General features: G+C 40.5%; 1 protein-coding gene across 2 annotated transcripts in view; it reads left to right on the top strand.

Annotated features, from left to right (window-relative positions):
• Nucleotides 1-21,334, top strand: part of Ccdc178 (coiled-coil domain containing 178) — a 401,819-nt gene that overhangs the window by 149,003 nt on the left and 231,482 nt on the right. The window contains exons 15-17 of one of the 2 annotated variants that reach the window (XM_087593662.1): nt 10,201-10,389; nt 18,437-18,494; nt 20,052-20,213. In XM_087593662.1, coding sequence (XP_087449788.1) covers nt 10,201-10,389; nt 18,437-18,494; nt 20,052-20,213 — 409 coding nt within the window. Of the gene's footprint in view, nt 1-10,200; nt 10,390-18,431; nt 18,495-20,051; nt 20,214-21,334 lie in introns of both variants that reach the window. The other variant, XM_087593663.1, reaches the window with a different exon arrangement.

Raw genomic sequence — 21,334 nt, 5'->3', positions numbered from 1 at the left:
GTGACACTGCCCACAGGGGGATGAGCCTTTCCTCATCAATCAGCAACCAAGAACATGCATGCCCTACAGATATGTCCACAGACCAAACTGATGGACCAATTCCTCAGTTGAGATTCCCTTTTCCTAGGTATGTCTAGGTTTGTGCTAAGGCTATACAAAACTAACCTGAATAGAGCATGTAGCTCTTTGATGTATTTTAATTCTCTCAGCTGAATCTGAATTTCTTAAATGACTTAGCGTCTATCTGTCACATTGGCCTTTAGCTTTGCTGTGCTTGTTTATGCCTGCTTATCAAATAAAAACACATTGTACACACAAGTACACACAGTGGTGGTGCACACACAGAGTGGGAGGGTATACACACACATGTGCAGGCAGGAACACATGATTCATTATCTTACTTATTTCCTGATTTTTAACATGAGTTCTCATGTCTGAAATTGTTGCTGCTATACCAATATACTAAGTATATTTGAATGTTCACTAAATGTCACTTAAATTGAAGCCAGCCAGGTTAACTTGCAAATAATTTGATAAGTAAATAAATCTTGAGCATGAATATATAAAATGAGCTTTCAGTACAGATTCTAGCTGCACATAGCTGTGGGTTTTAGGAAACGAAACTTTGGCTTCTTCATTTGTCCCTGGGAATACTCCATGAATAATTTATAAAATATGAATTGTAGAGAGGTTGAATAAATACCCAGCCTCAGTGGTAATCAAAGAAATGGAGTTTAAAACTCCATTTTTATAATACTAGAACAAGTTAATGTACTGCCCAGTCTTAAAAAAAAATTATACAATCTTTCTGGAAGGTAGTATTAGAAATTTATTAAGGACTTTAAAATATTACAGCTAATACACTTTCATAACCCTGTTTTACATTTAAAGGGACAATGAGATTTTGAAAAACAGTGCTACACACAAAAGTTATTACCTCTGTTAAATAAATAAAATTAAAACAAATCGAAATGGCAGTGATATTTCACAAATCACATCTATGTAACAGAGTCATACAAATAGTTAAGTATATTAGATATTTATGTGCTGTGCATTAAAATTCACCATCTAACGTTGAGAGAAAAAGAATACTCACAGGTATTCATTATGTATAAATATACATTTACAGTAACATCTGGGTGTAATAAAATGATTTTAGGTTTTGATCTCTTTGAGCTTGTTTGAACAAATTTTCTACAGTGTATATGCATTTTAATCAGAGTACTTGTAAGTCATATTACATGAATTAAATACGACTTTTGCAAACTGAAATGTTGTTTGCCATCGTTTCGGAAACACAAACACAGTATAGACAAAGGAAGTCCAGATTACATGGTGGCACGTGAGGCTCCTCTCAGTGATACTAGTGCATGGCTGACGACACTGACCTCATCACTGTAGTCATATTAAGACACAGATTATTGTTTTATTTTTATTTTTGATATTGCCATTGCCAGTATTTTCCAGAAGAGAAGATCAAACACAAAGCAACAAAACAGCAACAAAAAACTCTTAACAGAGTCACAGAAAAATGTGCCATGAATGTGTTCTAAAAACGTAAGAAGCAAATACAAAGAACTTACTGTCTGGAGAGTGTTTACAGAATGAAAAACAAGCTTGAGTTATCTGGGTCAAACATGATATGATTTTTTTCTTTTCTCTTATTGGATATTTTCTTTATTTACATTTCAAATGCTATCCTCTTTCTCTGTTTCCCCTCCTGAAACCCCTTATCCAATCCTCAACGCCCTGCCTCCATGAGGGTACTCCCCTACCAACCCACGCACTCCCCACCTCCTCCCCTGCCCTGGCATTCCCCTACACTGGGGCATCTAACCTTCACAAGGCCAAGGGCTTCTCCTCCCACTGATGCCAGCCAAGGCCATCCTCTGGTACATATATTGCTGGAGCCACATGGGTCTTTCCATGTGTACTCTTTCATTGGAGGTTTAGTCCTTGGGAGCTCTGGGGAATCTGATTGGTTGATGTTGTTGTTCTTCCCATGGGGTTGCAAACCCCTTCAGCTCCTTTAGTCCTTTCCCCTAACTCCAGTATTTGGGACCCTGTGTTCAGTCCAATGGTTGGCTGTGAGCATCCACCTCTGTTTTTTATCAGGCTATGGCGGAGCCTCTCAAGAGACAACTATATCAGGCTCCTGTCAGCATGCACTTCTTGGCTCCTGGCTTCATCTTATTGTCTAGTTTTGGTGGATATATATATATATATATATATATATATATATATATATATATATATATATATATATATATATATATATATATATATATATATATATATATATATATTAGATCCCTATGTAGGCCAGTCTCTAGAGGCCTTTCCTTCAGTCTCTGCTCCACACTTTGTCTCCATATTTCTTCCTGGGAGTATTTTGTTTCCCGTTCTAAGGACTGAAGCATCCACACTTTGGTCATATTCTTGAGCTTCATGTGGTCTATCTGTAAATTGTATCTTGGGTATTCTGAGCTTTGGGGCTAATATCCACTTATCAATGAGTGCACATCATATGCCTTCTTTTATGATTGGGTTACTTCATTCAGGATGATATTTTCTAGTTCCATCCATTTGCCTAAGAATTTCACGAAGTCTTTGTTATTAATAGCTGAGTAGTACTCCATTGTGTAGATGTACCACATTTTCTGTATCCAGTTCTCTGTTGAGGAACATCTGGGTTCTTTCCAGCTTCTGCTATTATAAATAAGGTTGCTATGAGCATAGTAGAGTATGTGTCCTAGTTATGTGTTGGAGCATCTTTTGGGTATATGCCCAGGAGTGGTATAGCTGGGTCCTCAGGTGGTAATTTGTCCAGTTTTCTGAGGAACAGCCAGACTGATCTGCACAGTTTTTGTACCAGCTTGCAATCCCACCAACAATGGAAGAGTGTCCCTATTTCTCCACATCCTTGTCAGCATCTGCTGTCCACTGAGTTTTTGATCATAGCCATTCTGACTGGTGTGAGGTGGAATCTCAGGGTTGTTTTGATTTGCATTTCCCTGATTACTAAGGATGTTGAACATTTCTTTAGGGGCTCCCCAGACACTCAGTGGAAAGTTCTTTGTTTAGCTCTGTACCCCATTTTTAATAGGTTATTTGGCTCTCTAGAGTCTAATTTCTTGAGTTCTTTGTATATATTGGATATAAGCCCTCTATTAGATGTATGCTTAGACCTTTTCCCAATCTGTTGGTTTCTGTTTTGCCCTATTGCCCTTTGCCTTACAGAAGCTTTGTAATTTTATGAGGTCCCATTTGTCTATTGTTGAACTTAGAACATAAGCCATTGGTGTTCTCTCCAGGAAAATTTCCCCTGTGCCTACCATTGATATTCCTGGGGTAGCAGGCCTCCTGTGGTCTGCCTTGGTCCGGATAGTGGAACTCAGGATGCACTGCACATCTCACAGTAGCCATGTGTGCCCAGAGGACTCAGCCAACAGGAATGTGGGGGTTCCAACCTCGAAGTTCCTGGTGCAGCAGGCCTGGTGGCCACCAGTGGAGCTTTGGCAAGACAAACATAGTATCAACTTTTTACCATAACTCATGGACAATAAATATTATTACAGTACCAAATGATGACATTCTAACTAAATTATTGTGAGATTTTATTGTTATAACTAAATTCCCAATACAAAAATATGGTTGCTAGACAAAATTTGCTAAGGAATCATAAAATGACTATGTGGATAGCCTTCTATGACATTTAAATTCAAAACGATTGTATACCTACTAGACTTCATGTTATTAGCTAAATTGGAAACAGCAATAATTGAAATATCTATGGGTCTGTATAAGTTGACTGTAGAAATTATATACGGAAAAGCAATTATATATTCACAAGAATGATGAAGGAAAACCAAGCTTATAGAATTACAGTATCATTATTATGTATCTCTCAGTGTTTTTATTAATAATGTCAGGTTGATCAGTGGCAGAGAAAGTTCGGCATCAGAGCCATACATAAGCTTTCCCAGGACTCATGACAGACCTGCACTTTAGTGCAGCAGAGAATGGACGTCTTCCTAGGAGCTTCCTAATGAAAAGAAGTAAATTCTTACCCTGTTCATCACTGTAAACAAGGATCAATTTTGACTAATCAACGTTTCCTTTAAATAGGAAATTAACACCAAAACAAAAAAATTGTCAACTATTCAATGTCATTTAATCAACAAAAGGGGGGTAACTCATAGCCAGATGTCATGCCTTTATCTGCAAATATAAAGCAGTGAAGAAAATCTGATAGATAGTAAAGCTATGAAAACTTGAGTATAGTTATAAACATATATCAAAGCACGGAATTGCTTCCTGTTATTTATCAAAATCAATGAAGACAGATTTCATTTGCAGGCAACAGACTAACCTCATAACCGTAGCATTTTAATCAGGCAAAACTTCATGGAATCAGGACTACATGTCTTACTAAGCATCAATGTCTCAGAGACCACACCAGAAGCTTCTCTTGGCCATGATTCATGTGTTGTCAGAATGAGGAGAACACTTAGATGTTTACTTTGAAGTCACAGCGAGCTGAAATACCTGTATAATGAACCTGTGGTAATAAATCATTAAATAATATTTTAATCAGTCTAACAATGATGCATATAACCATTTGTTTGTTATTTAGTGGATTCATATTATATGCAGGCTACAAAGCTGCTACATGCACAAAAGAAACTTCCTACCTTCCATGAAGCCACAAGGGAAAAATTATTCCAGATCACGTATTTTCTCAATTAGCTAGTAACTATGGAACAAACACGGGGAATTGTTAATAACAATTCAACTGCAAAAATTCAACTTATTTTAGCCATAAGCAATAATGATTATATTCAAGTTTATGAAATTGATTTTTAAGTCAGCACACAGAGTAATGGTTTCACATTGGTACTTTTGTGCATGTGTAGTATAATTTGATCTAATTTGACCCCTCCCTGACTGACCTCCAGAGTCCTTCCTCCCTACTCTCCTTTCCCTCAACCCGACCCCTTCCTCCCTGATATAGTCCTGCATTCTGCCTTTGCAGCAATCACAGACTCCCCATCCTTTCTCTTTGCCCTGTCCCTTCCTACTTAAAATCTTTGCTTCTCTCCAGTGTCCCCACTAGCTTCATGGTGTGTACACTCATGCACACCTGCAGACACACGTTCCTTTTAAAACTCATTTGTGTACTTTTCTATCATGTTTTACTTTCTACAAAGACGCTAAACTTCTTTACTTATTCCATATTGAAATAATTCAGCCTTAGTGAGCTTTTCACATTCAAATTTTAGAACGAAAATTAAGCACAGCATTTTCATGTCCTGTAATCACTTGGGAACTGTCAGGAGTGACAGCTACTCATGTCATCTTTCCTTTCGATTTTAGAACTTTGGTGACCAAAATGGTGCCCGATGCCCTGCGAGCATGCTTCGCTTGCTTGTGTGTTTGTTGTTTTTCAAGACAAGTCTCTGTTTAGGCATGGTTGTCCTAAAAATCTTTATGAAAGTCAGGGTGGCCTTGAACTCAGAGATCTGCTTGCCTTTGGCTCCAGGGTTCTGGAATTCAAGGTGTGCATTACCACTGCTGGCTTGTGAACATGCACTAAGTACATGTTGAGTAATATTCTAATTATAAAAAAGTCAATGTAGTTTTATTATGTGACATTCTATAAGATAAATTTTAAGATAGAAAGAGCAGTGATTTCATTATTTAATTTTTTCTGAGAAATGGCTTTAGAACGTGCTATTTTTACTTAATGCGGTGTATAACTCCAAAGAAAATTTTATAGCTTTATAATTATGACTCAATGTGTTCTCTAAAGGAATAAACTTCTTATTGAAGCCTTACTTGATTCCCATAAAAGAAAGTGTTTAAAAATGGGCTCCTAAAATTATAAAATACATCAGAAAATATTCATCATGAATGGAAACTTATCAGCTAAGCTTAAAACTTATGATCCACGATAAGTTGAAATAAGTCAATGATTATATAATTTGAGCACATGCTCAAACAATCCCATTATTTTAGAACTTAGATACTGAGAACATTAGATACATCTCAAGTGAGGTTAAAATGGTTACAGGAACAAAGTAAAGTACGAGAAAGTTACTAGCAAAAGACCCAGATAAACTTGATAAGTAGTCCCCTAAAATATTTGAAAAGGAAGGGGGGCTCCAGGCTAGTCAGGATTCTGCTACAAAGCAGTAGATTCAACAACCAGGATGCCTCAAGACCCAAGGCAGAATCCAGAACGCAGCACCAAGTGGCAAAGGCAAAACAAAGGAGGAGAACAGAGTTTCAGAAAATGAGAGGGGGGAGGGAGGGAGGAAGAAGGGGAGAGGGAGAAGGATTGGGAGAGGGAGAAAGGAAGAGAGGAGAGGGGAAAGGAGAGAGAGAGGAGAGAGAGAGAGAGAGAGAGAGAGAGAGAGAGAGAGAGAGAGAGAGAGAGAGAGAACATTTGTAGATATCCAGAGACAGGTCATCCAAAGCAGAAGTCTTCAAACATATATATCACAAATGATCTCATGCAAGGCATACCCAGAAATAGAGCTGCTTAATTTATACTGTAGCCGACTTATATTGGAAGAAGGATGATGGCTATGACAAGCTTCCTAATAAGACTACTCTTTAGTAACAGTATCTGTAAACAGCTTTCCTTTCTATAGTTCACCCGCAAATGTAATCCTATTCACAGCCCGCCTGTGACTGGATCTTGCCTGTCCTCAGTCTCCACACATTAGTTAATGCTCAGAATATGCTTTAGCTTTCTTAGACCAAGTCTCACTCACTTTGTATCAAGGACTCTCCACAACCTATGATCCTGACCCAGCCTCCAGAGTGCTGGTATTAAAAGTATGTGCTAAGAAATAGTTTTAAAATACGTTTCATACTCCCTTATCTTTTTATAGTATTATTCTGCATATATATATATATAAATAAAAGAATATATATATATATGCAAGAAATTCAGAAGCCAGAGACCAACCTCAAGTGTCATCCCTCAGCCACCATCCACTTTCATTTCCCTGGCCTTGTGTTACCAATTCAGCTAGGTTGGATGGCCAGTGAACCCCACGATCCCATCCATCTGTACCTCCCCAGCTTTGCATGGCATCTGGAGATCAAACTCTTACTTCACAGTTGCTCATCAAACACTACCAGCCATGCCATCTCCCGAGCCCTCGCATCCGTTTGTTAAAAACAACCATTTCCATTTTCTCTCATCTTTCTCATATTGCCATATTCTTATCCCCATCTCTGCTTGGCCCCACTTGATTCAATCTAGCGTTCCCGGAATCTTCATCCAATTGACAGTGCTCTTCTGAGTCAGCACAGAGATCCTAAACTGATATCAGGGACAACATTAATGTACAATGGACTCATACGGCAGCTAGGTTGAGTTTTGCCTTCAGTATCTGGGTGTGTCAGTGCCTTCATTCCTACTGGCCATACCTGGTCAGTGAGTTGGCCTTTTCCCAGAAAGCACAGTTCCTGGGTACCTCACTATCCAGTGAAGCCCTCCCTGTTCACTCTCCTATGGATAGTTCAGGCAGTTTTCTAATGGATGTCCCCCACTCCTGCTTTGATTTTTTTTTTTTTGGTTCCTTTTTTCTTTCCTGACTTGTGCAACACACTTGTCTTCGGCACACCATGAATGGATGAATCTTCTTGTTCGCAATGTTTATTTTTGTGAGAACAAGAGGTTGGAAAAAGAAGTCAGCGCCACTTGTCACCACTTGTCCTTATATCTTGCTGTCCCTCTCATGAGTTGGCCACACTCATTCATTTACCATCATCCGGGGTGGTTTCTTCTTTGAACAAGGCTTCTCGTACAGTGTTCTAAAACCAGGTTTTGTCAGCACCACCTGGGGACAAATTCATGTCTGGCCTACATCTCTTGGCTCCTCTCCAGAGAACAGAGTCTAGCAATCTGTGACTTAATAAATTCTCCATACGATGGGAAAGACTTTTCTTATCAATTTGGGGTTGTTTACTCATCATACTTCAGCATCATCGCCTGAGGTGGTTTAAAATGTTCTCGCCAGAACTTTACCTCAAATCAACTACAGCAGAATTGTCTAAAGCACAGACTCATGTTAGATAAGGACCTTTCATGAGATTGTCATACACTGCTGGGTCTGAGAGCCACGACTTTCAACAATGTATTCATGTAGTTTTCAGCCAGCAAGATGTTGTATCCTGCCCAGGAGACACTCAGCAATACCTGGAGATACTTGTCAAACTGAGATGCTGCTTGTCATAATTAGGATTTCTATTGCTGTGACAAAACACGGTGACCCAAAAGCAAGTTAGGAAGAAACGAGTTTATTTAGCTTGTACTTTCATAATGTTGTTCATCACCGAAGGAAGTCAGGATAGAAACTTAAAGCGCGGCAGGAACCTGAAGGCAGGAACTGATGCAGAGGCCATGAAAGTGTGCTACTTATTGGCTTGCTTCCCATGACTTGATCAGCCTGCTTTCTTATAGAACCCAGGACTGCCACACCAGGACTGACACTACCCACCATGGCCTGGGCCCTTCCCCATTGATCACTAATTGAGAAAATGCCTTACAGTTGGATCTCATGGAAGCATTTCCTCAAATGGGATTCCTTCTCTGGAGACTCTGGTTTTGGGGGAAACCAGCCTGTACACTGTTGCAAGGACATGCTGGTGAATAATTAGAGGGAAAATGCTCATAACTGTCATTCAATACGCAGGACACTCTGTCCACAATGAAAGTCTCATGTGGGGTCTGGAAACTGACTGAGCCCAGCGTTTGGTTTAAGTTCTCACTCTTTCATTTAAAACATTCTCTCGTAAAAATCACCAATGTGTGAATCAAAACAGTAGTAGGCAGAAGACACTCAAACGCCATTATGATTTAAAAAAAAAAAGATGTGATGGAGAGATGGGAAAGGTATGGAAAAATGGTTCATGCTCAGTAGAGGGAGGCAAAGCTTGAGATGCGCTGGCAGTGACAGATTAGACAGAGGGCTGAGGTCCACAGGCTGTGACTTCCTAGTAAGGTCAGCACAGTGGTATTCAACAGCCTGGAGCTTTTGCGGATGCAGACTCAGCCCCCTGAACCTGCTGCCAGGCCATGAGAATCCCCAGCTCTGGGCAATGATGAAGGTCTGAGATGAGGAAAGGTTCACTTTGGACCTCATGGAAGGACCACCATGGTCCTAGCTGCCACCAAAGGCCATGGTGGTGACTGTGATTCCTGTTGTTATCTCAGGTCCCAAAGTTATCTGAGATCCAAGTAGACATGTATTCTGTGCAGCTGCCTGGTGCCTTGAGGATGTCCTTGACTTTGCCCCTGTGGCATGTTAGGGTGCCATCCTGATGAAAATGGCATGTACAGCCAGCCAAGGTCATGCTGTGACTTGCGGTCTTGCAGCCGCTGAGAGGCATAAGTAGGTCTTCAGTCCGATTTGGCCAAGGGCTGGGTTGATGTCTGTGGCTCCTGTTATCACAGAAGCCCATGCAGATGGCCATGGTGTGGGCTGTTACCTGGATCCATGTTAATCTCCTTGGGCACAGGACAGCTGGTGTTGCCCCTCTCTGGGCATCACACAGCTCTCCTTAGTTCACAGAGGAGAAAATCTCATCCTCCCTTGAAGGGCTGACCACTCGGGTCTTGAGCATCCTCCAATGAGTAAGTATATAGACAACACAAAATGAGTTTGGTTTTTCCCTTTCCTCTCTTTTTGTGGGGGTGGGGGTTGGTGGTCACAGGAGACAGGTGTGGTCATTGGAAGACTGGGAGGTGATGTGAAGATTGAGGAACGTGATGTGAGATTTCCTAATTAATCAATTAAAGTATTTTATTTTTAAAAAGGTGATAGAGGGGAGTACAAGAAGGCATTTTACTTTGGCACTATTATTTCTAGGTGGCAGTAGACCTGAAAACGCCTGCACAGGTGTTGACAACAGCTTTGTCCAGAGACTACTATGGCTTCTGAGACTTAGCATAGCCTCTGGATTAGGACAAACCAGCAGCAATGCAAACGATTATCTTAGATGTGGGTGATTCAGATGTAACTTAGCTGCTCGGTCATTTTATGACTTTGGCAACAAAAAGCATAATCCGTTATTAGTAGTAAATATATTTGTCAAATAAAATGTTGTCTTAGAATAATGACATTGTTCTAAGCATATGTTCTCTAAGAATGGCTGTATTAATTTTTGCTTCTTTTCTTACAGTATAAGGAAAAGAGCAGAGCTCGAGGATGAAATCCACTCATTTAGGGAAATGAAGACGAGGAATAACAATTATCTCAAACATCTCTACAAGCAGTCTTATCATGTTGGGGCCGTCTACCACATAGCTAGGCACAAAACAGATGAACTGGAGGATAAACTAGCAGAAGTGAGAAGAAAATTCAAGGTCAGGTATCACTGCTCACATCTTGGCTGTGCAAAAAAGGGTGATTAGCCTGAGTTTTCTGGAGTGAATCTTTCTTGATAATCAGATTAGTTTAGGGGTTAAGACTCTCCTGAGATCCTAGTAAAATGCCTGTTCTACTCCAAAAACGTGTAAAAACTGAACACGGTACAACCCCAGCCCTTAGGGGTTCAAAGATAGGTGGATCCCTGGAGTTCATTGGCCAACCAGTCTACCCAAGTCGATGAACTAACTTCAGGTCCTGTGAGAGACCTTATCTCAAAAAATAAAATAAAATAAAATAAAATAAAATAAAAAAATAAAGGTGGAGTGATTGAGAGAAGGCAGTCAGCAACTCTCACTTGTCTCCACAGGAAGATGTACCACACAGATACGGACATGAACCTACACTGTACAGCACACACCATTCCAACCGAATGGCTAAGATGTGTGTCGGAGTAGGAGTGATACTTGAGGTTAACCCCGGGTCTCATGAATTCTAGGCAAGTGTCCTATCAAGTGAGGCATATACTAAGCTCTATTATTACGTTTCTTCCTAAATGCTATCTAACAAACAAGAAGAAAAGTCCTATCTCTCCAGAGGATGAGGGTTCAGTGCAGGTAACTAACTGGTCAGCATCTCATCCAGCTTGTGCTGAGAACAGCTCTAACCTTCCGAAAGACCCAGGAATGCGGACCTTGGTTGAGTTTTCTTATGTACGCATAACTTATGTGTTAGCTAGGGAAGATTCTGACACTCCCTTAGAGTCTCTATAACACACTAAGGATTCTAAGACACTGCCTTAAAGCCTCTATAGCACACAAATAGGTGTGCCTCATCAGGCCTGCAAGCTCGTGTGAGGAACCTTCTAGACCACAGTGCTACAGCATCAAACGTTCTTGTGACATTCCTCAAATCAGCCCAATTTGAACAATAACCGATTAGTCGACGCCTTCTGCAAGTGTTGCAGTGTCACTACTGCTTTTCCGACCTGGAGAACAGGTGGACAAGATGCCGGCCATTGCATGAGTGAATGTCTGCACTGCATCCTGAGTGTGGTACTGGTGATTGGACCTGTGGCTTTGTTAGTTCTGGAAAGCACTTTATCGCTGAACTACATTCCCCACCATGTTCTTCTTGTAGGTGTATTTTAAGATGATGTGCTGAAATTAACACAGGATCTCTGCTATCCGGAAGATGATTTCAACTATGTCACTTTCGGGTTATTTCTGAGAAATGGTCTAGCTCACTATAAAGGTAGAGTTTCTCATAAATTAAAACATCGGTAAATTGCCATGCCTGTTTTAGGCAGTAAATCGCAAATAATCAGAGACACCAAACAATTTGCAGAAATTCCCAGCTATGTCAGATGATCTGTCCCAAGTTTTCTAAACTTTAGTATCAATAACCGACCTATTCGGGAAAGAAATGCCTTCTGAGACTGTAAGGTACAATTCACAAGCCTCTAGAACATGAAGTACATAAAGCATCTTCAGTCATGATGGTGAACAAACCAGGGTGAACACCCACACTTGAGTCTGAGTTGTGCATTTGCCTGTCTGTGGGCCCCTCAGTAACCATCTCACATAACAAATCAAGTGTGATAACATTACAGCACCATTCTCAAAAAGTCGTTTCTCACATAAGTGACATTTGGATAGTATGCTTCTCTTTTCTGTAAAATACCGTGGGGAGAAAAGATAGCTTTTGTTATTTACCCAGATGAACAGTTTGTCAACTGTTTCAGCAAACAGTTATTATTGTTCACAATGTGTTGTGTACACTCTGCACACTTATCTCATTTGTAAGCAAACAGACCCAAGAGTTAAATATCTGCGTCATTCAATACGTTTTCCAACCTGAACAGCAAAGGCGACGCCGAACCATGGAATGTTCTTTATGTTTCTCCCTGTTTCCTTTTAGAATACGTCATCTATCAGGTTGCAACTTTGATAGACAGTATTCCATATTATCTACACAGAGGTTAAATATCAGTATTGCCATATCCAGCTGAGACCTGAGAACCTCAGACTCATATACATTAAGGATATTCTCAATACTGTATTTAAGATGAGCCTGTTTGGGCCAGCACCAGACTTCATACTGAGGTCATGTTCACCTTGAAGCATCCTGACCCAGTTCTAATGATTTTATCTATGCTGAGCATTTCGTTTCCGTTCTCTTTGGATGCCGGTTTTCAGACAAACACCATCAGTTTATGCTTTTCAGCAGCCTTTATTCTGTAACAGCATTTTCTAGCCGTATCATAGCTCTCTGCTGCCACCTGCTGGTTTCTGGCTGCTAAAACCAGGCCGCAAGCCCGTCCGTCGTGAACTCTTGCCAATGACCCAGAGGCTACCATTTCTTTTGAAACCAAGTCTCCTTACATGCTCTTTGAAGTGATCTTTGGATCTCCTTCTTTCTTTTCTCCAAAATCAGACTCAAACAGATGTGACAGAGGCCTTATGGTCTGCTCAGCTTAAAATATTTACTCTCTCACCCTTTATCAGAAGCTTTTCTGACCCCTCCTCTGAAGAGCTAAGTAATTGCAAAAGTCGGCACAGTCCTGAAGCCATGCCGGAAAGTACATGGAGAGAAGGGCTACTGTCCCACGACAGAGGCCTCGCTGCACTGTGCTAGTGTCTCTGTAGAGGGCACAGAGCCAGCTCCCTGAGAACTCTGGTGAGACCCAAGGGCAGTAAAATGTAGATTTCGGACAAAGAACCTCAAAGGACCCTGGCTCTTTGAAAGGAGGAGGATAAAAATGCCGATTGAATACAAGAGGATGGTTATAGAGTCCCTCGCCAAGACTTTGTATGTTTCTCCACTGCCCTCTGCTGAGAAAGCTTTACTTTCCTCCAGCTGTCAAAGAACACAGGGTCCAGCAATGCGTCCTAAATCCGAGTTCAAAGTAGTGGATGCTGGGCACGGATAAGAGACCACCTTGCAAATTGTTGGTTCATTTGGCTGATGTGCGATAAGGACTGTGAGGACTGCAAAGTGCCCTTATGTATACAACTCTGAGCCTTCCCCAATTGTGGCCTTCAACATTAAAGTAGAGGTGGCTGAGAGGGGAGGGCTCAGGCAGATGGTTAAGAGTGTTTGCTGCTCTTCCAAAGGATCAGAGTTCCATTCCCAGCACCCACTTTGGGGGCTCACGAGTGCCTGTAACTCAAGCCCCACAACACTGGACATCCTCTTCTGCCCTCTCCAGGCACTGAACATACAAGTACAGACACTCGTTCACACAAATAACAACAACAGTATTTTTGTTTCATGCACATTTTAAAGATGGCAGACCAGATTCTTGACAGGATTTCTCTTGTTGGAAGTTTACCATCTCACTCATTCCCAGTTCAATTCAGGTGAGGCGCCCTGGAAAGGAATGTGACAACATTGTTATAAGAGTGTATCAACTAAGCATATCAAAATTACATGACAAACATTATTTCTCTGAGCAATACTGGTATTAAGTTGGATCATTTGGCTGTAGTTACAGCCAATGCTGATCCAGCCCCAACCCTTATACATAGTAAGTAATCAACCTCTTATTTCGAGATAATATGGAGGTATTGGCTCAAAGGCCTTAGCATCTTTAGCACATCAGAGTTAAATACTCTATGGGAAGAGTTGTGGAGGAGCAGTTTTCTGGGCTCCCATTGGCTTTCCAGTGACCTGGCGATTTGAAGAACTCAGGAACCGTGTGGGCTGACTTACAAGCATCTTCCTTCCTGGAGAAGGCTGGTTTGCTTTGGCTCAACCCTACATCTTTATTCACAATGTCAATAAAGGACAACCGCCAAGGCCAGCCTGTCTTCCTACTGTATCGTTTAAAAAAAATACTTTGCCAAGCCTGATCCCTTAACCCATGTTCAGGTTGCTGATTACAAATGAAAGTCTATATGGTTATGGCATTTTAATGAACTTCTAGTGTCTCATGAAATAATAAATTCTAAGGCTACGGTATTTTTAGTTTCAAAGAAAATAAAACAGATGGATTCTCCAACATAGTCCCCAAAGGGAGCTTCTTTGTTATTCCCAAACTCATTTGTTTTAATAAATTATTCTTTTCAAAAGTTTTGTTGCAAGCACAGTGATGGCAGCTCCAGAAAGACTCAAGGATCTCAGCGCTAAATGCTATAGAGAGTATCAAGTGAGCGTCCAGCAGTAACTTGTGCTCATACTTACTTGAAGACAAGAACTACATGACCTCGCTGACTTCCGTTTTCTCAGCTTCGAAAGTATACAATAGGAGCTACTATATTTTAGGTTCGGAATGTTCCCACATGGCCCCTGTGGCAAAAGCTTGGTCTCCAGTACAGTGTTTATGGGCTGGTAGGAATACCAAGAGATAGGGCTTAGAAGACCTTTTGCCATTTGAGGATGTACTACTGTGGGATGCTGCTGTCTCTGCCCTTTCTTAATTGGCTTTCTGCCCATGGACTGTGTGCTTTGGTAAAATCCAATCTCCTTCCATAAAGTTCCTACTTGCCCTTGGCCTAAAAGCAAGGCCTGGAGTTCAGTGATAACTAGAGCCTCTGAGTTCATGAACAGAACAGAGCCCTCTCCTCCTCACAATTGACCATCACAAGTGTATGTTAAGAGAAGTAGACTAGCCATTGATATCTCACTAAGAGACCATGAAGATAAATGTACACACACACACACACACACACACACACACACACACACACACACACCATCTACAATGTACCACATTAACTGTAGCGGGCCTTTAGCCTCTCCTTAATCTACACCAGTTGTTCTCGACCTGTGAGTCTTGACTCCTTTAGTGTTGAATGACCCTTTCACAGGGGTTGCATAGTAGATACCCTGTATATCAATATTTACATTATAATTCATAACAGTAGCAAACTTGTAGTTATGAAATAGTAAAGAAAATAATTTTATGGTTGGGGGAACACCACACATGGGGAACTATATTAAAGGGTCAAACCATTAGGAAGGTTCAGAACCACTGCTCTACACAATTCCAATATGCACAAATTTCCATGGGCTTCCAGCCATACAATTAAGCAAGGACTCCTGTATCTATAAAACACATGTAAAATCAGCACATTCTCTCCAAAGTGGTGTCCAATAAATGTTAAAATAGCAAAGCGATTCACAAATACTGCAGCCTCTGTCATGCCCCAGCTCCCGTCTTTGAGCCTTTCCAGCAATGGCGCAGTAGAGTTTGAGGAAGCAGCTTACATACTGGGCCCTGTGTTAATTCAACTTTATGATCATCTCCTCCTGGATTTGTCATCAACAGCTACAAGATGATTCATGGAGCATAATTCCAGGAGCACCTCTACAGAGCCCATAACTTCGCAGGGTGTATTCCATTTCATAGCCCACTGTGGAGTTACTATCGGACTGACATATTCTCATCCCAAGTCTTTGTTTCAGCTCTCAACTACCTGCAATATAGGCTCCTGAACCTTGTTCTACCAAGACTGACTGCTTCTGTGACAGCCTGGTAAAGTTAGCCCCTCAAGGAGGAGACAGGCACAAGATAATGGGTGGAGCTAGTCCCTTAAGGAGGAGACAGGCACAAGAAAATGGGTGGCTCTACATAGAACTGCTATCACTTTATAGGGTTTTAAGAATCTAGAAATCATTAGGAAGCCAAACCTGTAGGATCAGATGCCTAAGTCATCAGGTTATGTGAATTAGCCCTTCATCTAGGCCAGCCATGGGCAAAGCTCTTAGACAAGGAAGCTGCCTGCTCTGTTCTTAGACTATTTAAGTAGTTGTCCCAGGTTTCCAATATGAAAAGAAAGCAGGTTTAATAGCTATTTTACATAGTTAGTTGTGAAGTTAGGGTAAGGTGGTCACACAGTAAGTACATTCCTATTTTAACCTCCTCTAGCCAAAGCACAAGTGAAGTTTGCCTGTTGAGGTCACCATTTCTGCCTTGTGCACTGGGTGGAACTGCATAGATGCCTCTCCTTGCTTAAAGCCACCCTCCTTTCTTGTACCATTTAGACCTAAGAACTGATACTCAGAAGGTCTCTAGCAGAACCTTAATCCAACCTGGGACAAATTTGAAGATGCTTGCTTACTGGTTCTCTATGGTGTTGACTAAGAAAGTTGGAGGAACTATATCTCATCTCTCTCTCTCTCTCTCTCTCTCTCTCTCTCTCTCTCTCTCTCTCTCTCTCTCTCTCCCTCCATAATCAACCTTCAGGGACATATCCTGGGAATATAAGCTGTCAAGAGGAGTCACCCTACTCTTTTGTGATACCCTGTAGCCTGACCACTGGTCATTGGAGCTCATTTTATCATATTTGTCCTTTGTGTCCTAGAGGTAGGATACTTTGAAGGACAGTGGCAGCAGTCCCTTCAGGAAGCATCCAACCTCTAGGTTATTGTGAATGGACCTGGGGTCCAGTTGTTTATCTGTAAGGAGTATAATGGCTAGAACATTCTTACAACTTGGGTAAATTGTGACTTTAGTTGCCCAGTCAAAACTAGATGCTTTCCCACATGGAGTCCAGTCTGGATATATAGAGGTTGGAAGAAGTAAGACAGAAAGCTTGGGAAATCTCTCTTAGGCTCTAGAAAGAAACTTGTGGTACTATGGATTCCTGCACTGGAGTAGAGTTTCATGTAGATAACGATGTCAAATGATTTTAACATGATCTAGAGTCACCTGGGCAAAGAGTCTCAGGGAGAGATTGGTTGTCTCCATTAGGCTGACCTCTGAGTCTGTCTGTGGAGGAGTAACTTGATTAAGTTAAATGAGGTAGGAAGACTTGCCCACTGTTGGTAGCAACATTCCTTTGGCAATGTTCCTGAACTGTGAGAAAGCAAGAGAGTGAGCTGTACTCTAGTGCAACACATTAATTCGTTGTTCTTTGCTCTTGACTGTCAAGGCAGTGTGACCAGCTGTTCAAGTTCCTACCACCTTGACTGTCCACCGATGGTGGACTCTGAGTTTGAACTGTGAACCAAATAAATTGTCAGAGTACCTTATCACTGCAATGGGAAGTGAAATTGAGGCAGTTTTGTGTTAGTTTTGGTTTTTGTTTTTATCAAAACCACCATGCTTTAAATAACTTGGTAATTTGTCATGAATACAAGTTAACAAGCGACAAATACTGGAAACTGCTATGAAGCATTAATGAACATGTAACCTGGATTCAAAGAATGTGGGCACAGGCATCAGCCTTACCAACTGGAGAAGAAATACTCTGCTGCTTGAATAAACAATATTAATTCTCATTGCTGTCTGGGTAAAGGAAGGGCTGGAAGATGAGCCAGTGTGCTGGCTTCTCCTTATGGCCTCTGTGGACCAGATATATCTATGGGGTCAGCAATGAAGTGGGGAAGTCCTAAACCGTTAAGAACCTATGGTTCCTCTTTGCAAACGTGAGTGTCTCATTTCAGTCTGGAGAGCAGCCTAAAGGTAGACCAGCTACACTCTCAGACATTGGACTCCAGTGTGATCACAAGGCAGATGGACCTACAGAATGACTTCTGATGCTGGTCTGTGTCATTCCAAAGCCAGACTAAATAATTAAGATCATTATCTGTGGAACAAAGGAAAGATGCTTTCTACCCCCTTTGACTCCTAATTCTGAAAGAATGTATTTTTCTTAAAAAAAAAAAAAAGGAAAATTTTCTAGTCAGTTGGAGGTTATAATAACACTGCTTATGCATCACACATGATTGTATCTATTTTGCTTTCAACATTCACAGTATTTATGCTGGAAAATAAAACTAAAATGAATCCATTTTTCTGGAAGAAAAGGGGCCAAAGATAATCTAGCTTTTACTCTGTGACTTTCTTTTGCAGGTCAGGACTATAAAATACAACCTAGATGAAATGAAATCCTGCTGCTTCCTCTATATCATTTAAATGCTTTGTCTCAAATAATATTAATATCTTTAAAAATAATTATAACATGTAAATACAATGACTAATTTGCTTTTTATTTTTATACAAATAAACTGTATCTTATATTAGTAACAGCAGTTAATTTTTTTATTTTTAAATATTCTGAGAATAAAGTCTTCATTTGACAACTTTTTGACATGCAGGTTAGAGAAGATTTTCTGAAGAGGCTTATAAGAAGTCACATAGCTACAGGGATTGAGGTTCAGGTAATACTAATTTGGCTTCTGTTTTCTTCTTCCTTTAATTTGCATTTTACTTAGCATTTTAAATTTGCCTGTAATGAGGCATCTTTTGTCACTGCTTGGTTTGCAAGCCAGCACTTTTCTCTCCTTAGCTGATGACAGTTGGCCTCTGTGTACAACCGGAGTGTCTGATCATGCATAAAGAAACTGACCTCCCATGCACATATCTCATTTTGTAGCTTAATGGGAATTTCTGCCAGTCTAGTGAAAGGGCAGAAGACTCTTATTCCAAACTGTCTAACTCCTTAGTTTGCTTTCTGATGATGCTACATTTTCTTTACTTTTAGTGTCTCTCACTGAAATCTCTTTATTTAACCCTGAAAAAAAAAAGTGCTGTGATATTTCTATAGAAAGTCTTTGGAATGGAAATATGTTAACTAGCCAACCCGAGTTGTATTTTTCAATTTTGTTTGTCTATTGGAACCAAGCTTTGATACGCCAGTCTGTTCCAGAATGCTTCCCCTTTAGAAATACGTATATGTTAAGGTGGGATTGTTAACAGTAAGAGAATTAAACTCATGAGGCAAAGGAGATCATATTCTTGTGATGTTGTAGAAAACATTTAATCTCAATTGAGGATTTTTACCTTGTCTTCTCGGTTACTCGGATCCCAGGTAAAAAGACATACAACTTTCATATTTATAATAAGCCTTAATCAGCATTAGTGCTGGGCAGATAGCTAACCTCAAAGGTATTAAAATCTAATTCCCTATCAATAACCCCAAGTTATACATTGCTGTGTTCCGTCTGGAGAGCTCTTAACTCCGATTGATGAGCCCTCACAGCCACGTTTTCAAGATTAATACTCCACGGCATCTTATCTCTCTCTCTCTCTCTCTCTCTCTCTCTCTCTCTCTCTCTCTCTCTCTCTCTCTCCCCCCCCCCCTGTGGTTCCTGCCTTAGATCCTAAACCCGGAACCAAATCTCTGCTGTTTCCCTTCTGCTGGCTGCAGGCTATAGGCATCTTTATTCTCCAATCAGAGATGACTTAGTGGGCAAGGTTACATAGAGTCACTTGGGTCTACTTACAGTTTCTCTCATGCTTGGTGCACCCAGACCTTGGAGATCCATATTAGCATTATAATACATAGCAAAAAACCAAACCTCAACAGTGTGATGTGAGATGTCTGTATCCTTAATCTAACTCTATAAAGGGGGACTCCTGTAGTTTTGATAGATATTTCCTTAATATTTTTGTAGTCAGCCAAGTCATTTCTGCCATAATATTTTCTCCCTGCTCTTTGTTTGCTTTTCGACACTCAAACATGTGTTGCTGTCAGGCACTTAGACGTACTGGACCCTAACAGGTACTTGAGAATATCTGGTCTTTCTTGTCTATTTATTGTTTTTCCCCTCTCATTGTTTCGTTGCTATTTGCTGTTAAAAGATACTGTAGTCTTCCCCCTTGTTTTTATATTAGAGGCTTGTAGTTTTTGATTTTCAAAAGATAGCACTGAATCGTTCTTAATAAACATGTGTGTAATTAACCATGAATGAATGGTTTGTATTCTTGGTTGACAGAAAAGGCTGTATTCCGTTGAAGAATCCCAGTTTGCTGAAATGCAGGAGTATATAAGAAGAAAGGTACTCTATAATGCGGCTTTGTTAGAGGTACAGGAGCCACTGAAAGAGTTTGAAAGAGAGGCTGAGCGAATCAGGAACATTCACAGAGAGCACGCTAAAGTAAGCATTTACAATAATTCATTCCATAAAAATTTATTCATAACTAATCTTCTACTTTCAGGGATACTTTCGTTACTAAGTAATATATGTGATGATATATAAAGAAGGAGAAAATGATGATTTCGTATAGGAAAGTCACAAACCCTTCAAGTTCCCTTTTCGTGATCACACCATTATTAATTCATTTAAGAACTGTCTGGCAAGGCCCACTGTCTACAACTCTGTAATCTGTCTTACACTATACTTAGGCCAAACTGCTTTGAAACTGAGTGAGCAAAGACTGGCCTGGTGAGATTGCCCAACACAAAGTACTCCTGATTTAATCTCCACTGCTTCTTAATGAGATGCTAAAAGATTATGTTGACTTGATTATAAAATATGAGGTATCGTGACATTTTACAGGTAAGTTTTTGTGCATAGAAAAGTTAAGACAGCTGGGGTGAAAAATAAAGCAAATATGGATAAATTATTTTCAAAATTACAGGTTTCTGTCAGTAACTGATATTACTGGCCCTTCCCAAAGGGAAAAAATCATAAAAAATATGTGTACGTGCTATCATTTATCTTTATGAGAGGTGGGGGGTGTGGTAAGAGCAATGCATTCTTGTCTTTCTCTGCAGGGAAGACACACATAGACTTGGGACAATTTGGCAATGTTGTTTTTCCTTTGCAAATGATGGTGTAACTTTGGGCATTTGGCTATTAACAATTTTCAAAGTGTTTTTGTTTTTAAAATGTGAGTTACAAGGTATTACTGCTGTAAGGGTCCAAAAATCACTGAAGGAAGGCCCCAGACTCAGTGTGCAAAGAGAGAGAACGGTTTATTCTGCAGAAAACAACCAGCATTAAGAAGTCAGCTATTCTTTGAAGTGGCAGCCCTAGACAAAGGCACACAGACCTTCTTAAGAAGTATTAGGGGAATTTTCCAGAAGGATTAGATAATCTAAAAATTTCATTGGTGAGTGCTAGGGGGTAAGAAGGGCCAGGTTCTGATGGGCTTGTGCCAGGTGGTCAGTGGTCTGCATTCTTATGTTGTGAATGCTTATCCACAGAATGAGATAGGGGTCCCCAGCACAGATGCCCGTCCTGAGATAAATAGTTCCCCATTTTTGTTGTTTCTC

The sequence above is a fragment of the Rattus norvegicus genome, chromosome 18 (genome assembly GCF_021556685.1).
Source record: "Rattus norvegicus strain SHRSP/BbbUtx chromosome 18, alternate assembly SHRSP_T2T, whole genome shotgun sequence".
NCBI lineage: Eukaryota > Metazoa > Chordata > Mammalia > Rodentia > Muridae > Rattus > Rattus norvegicus.
Note: the sequence above shows the minus strand (reverse complement) of the source record. Positions and strands in the feature narration are given on the sequence as shown.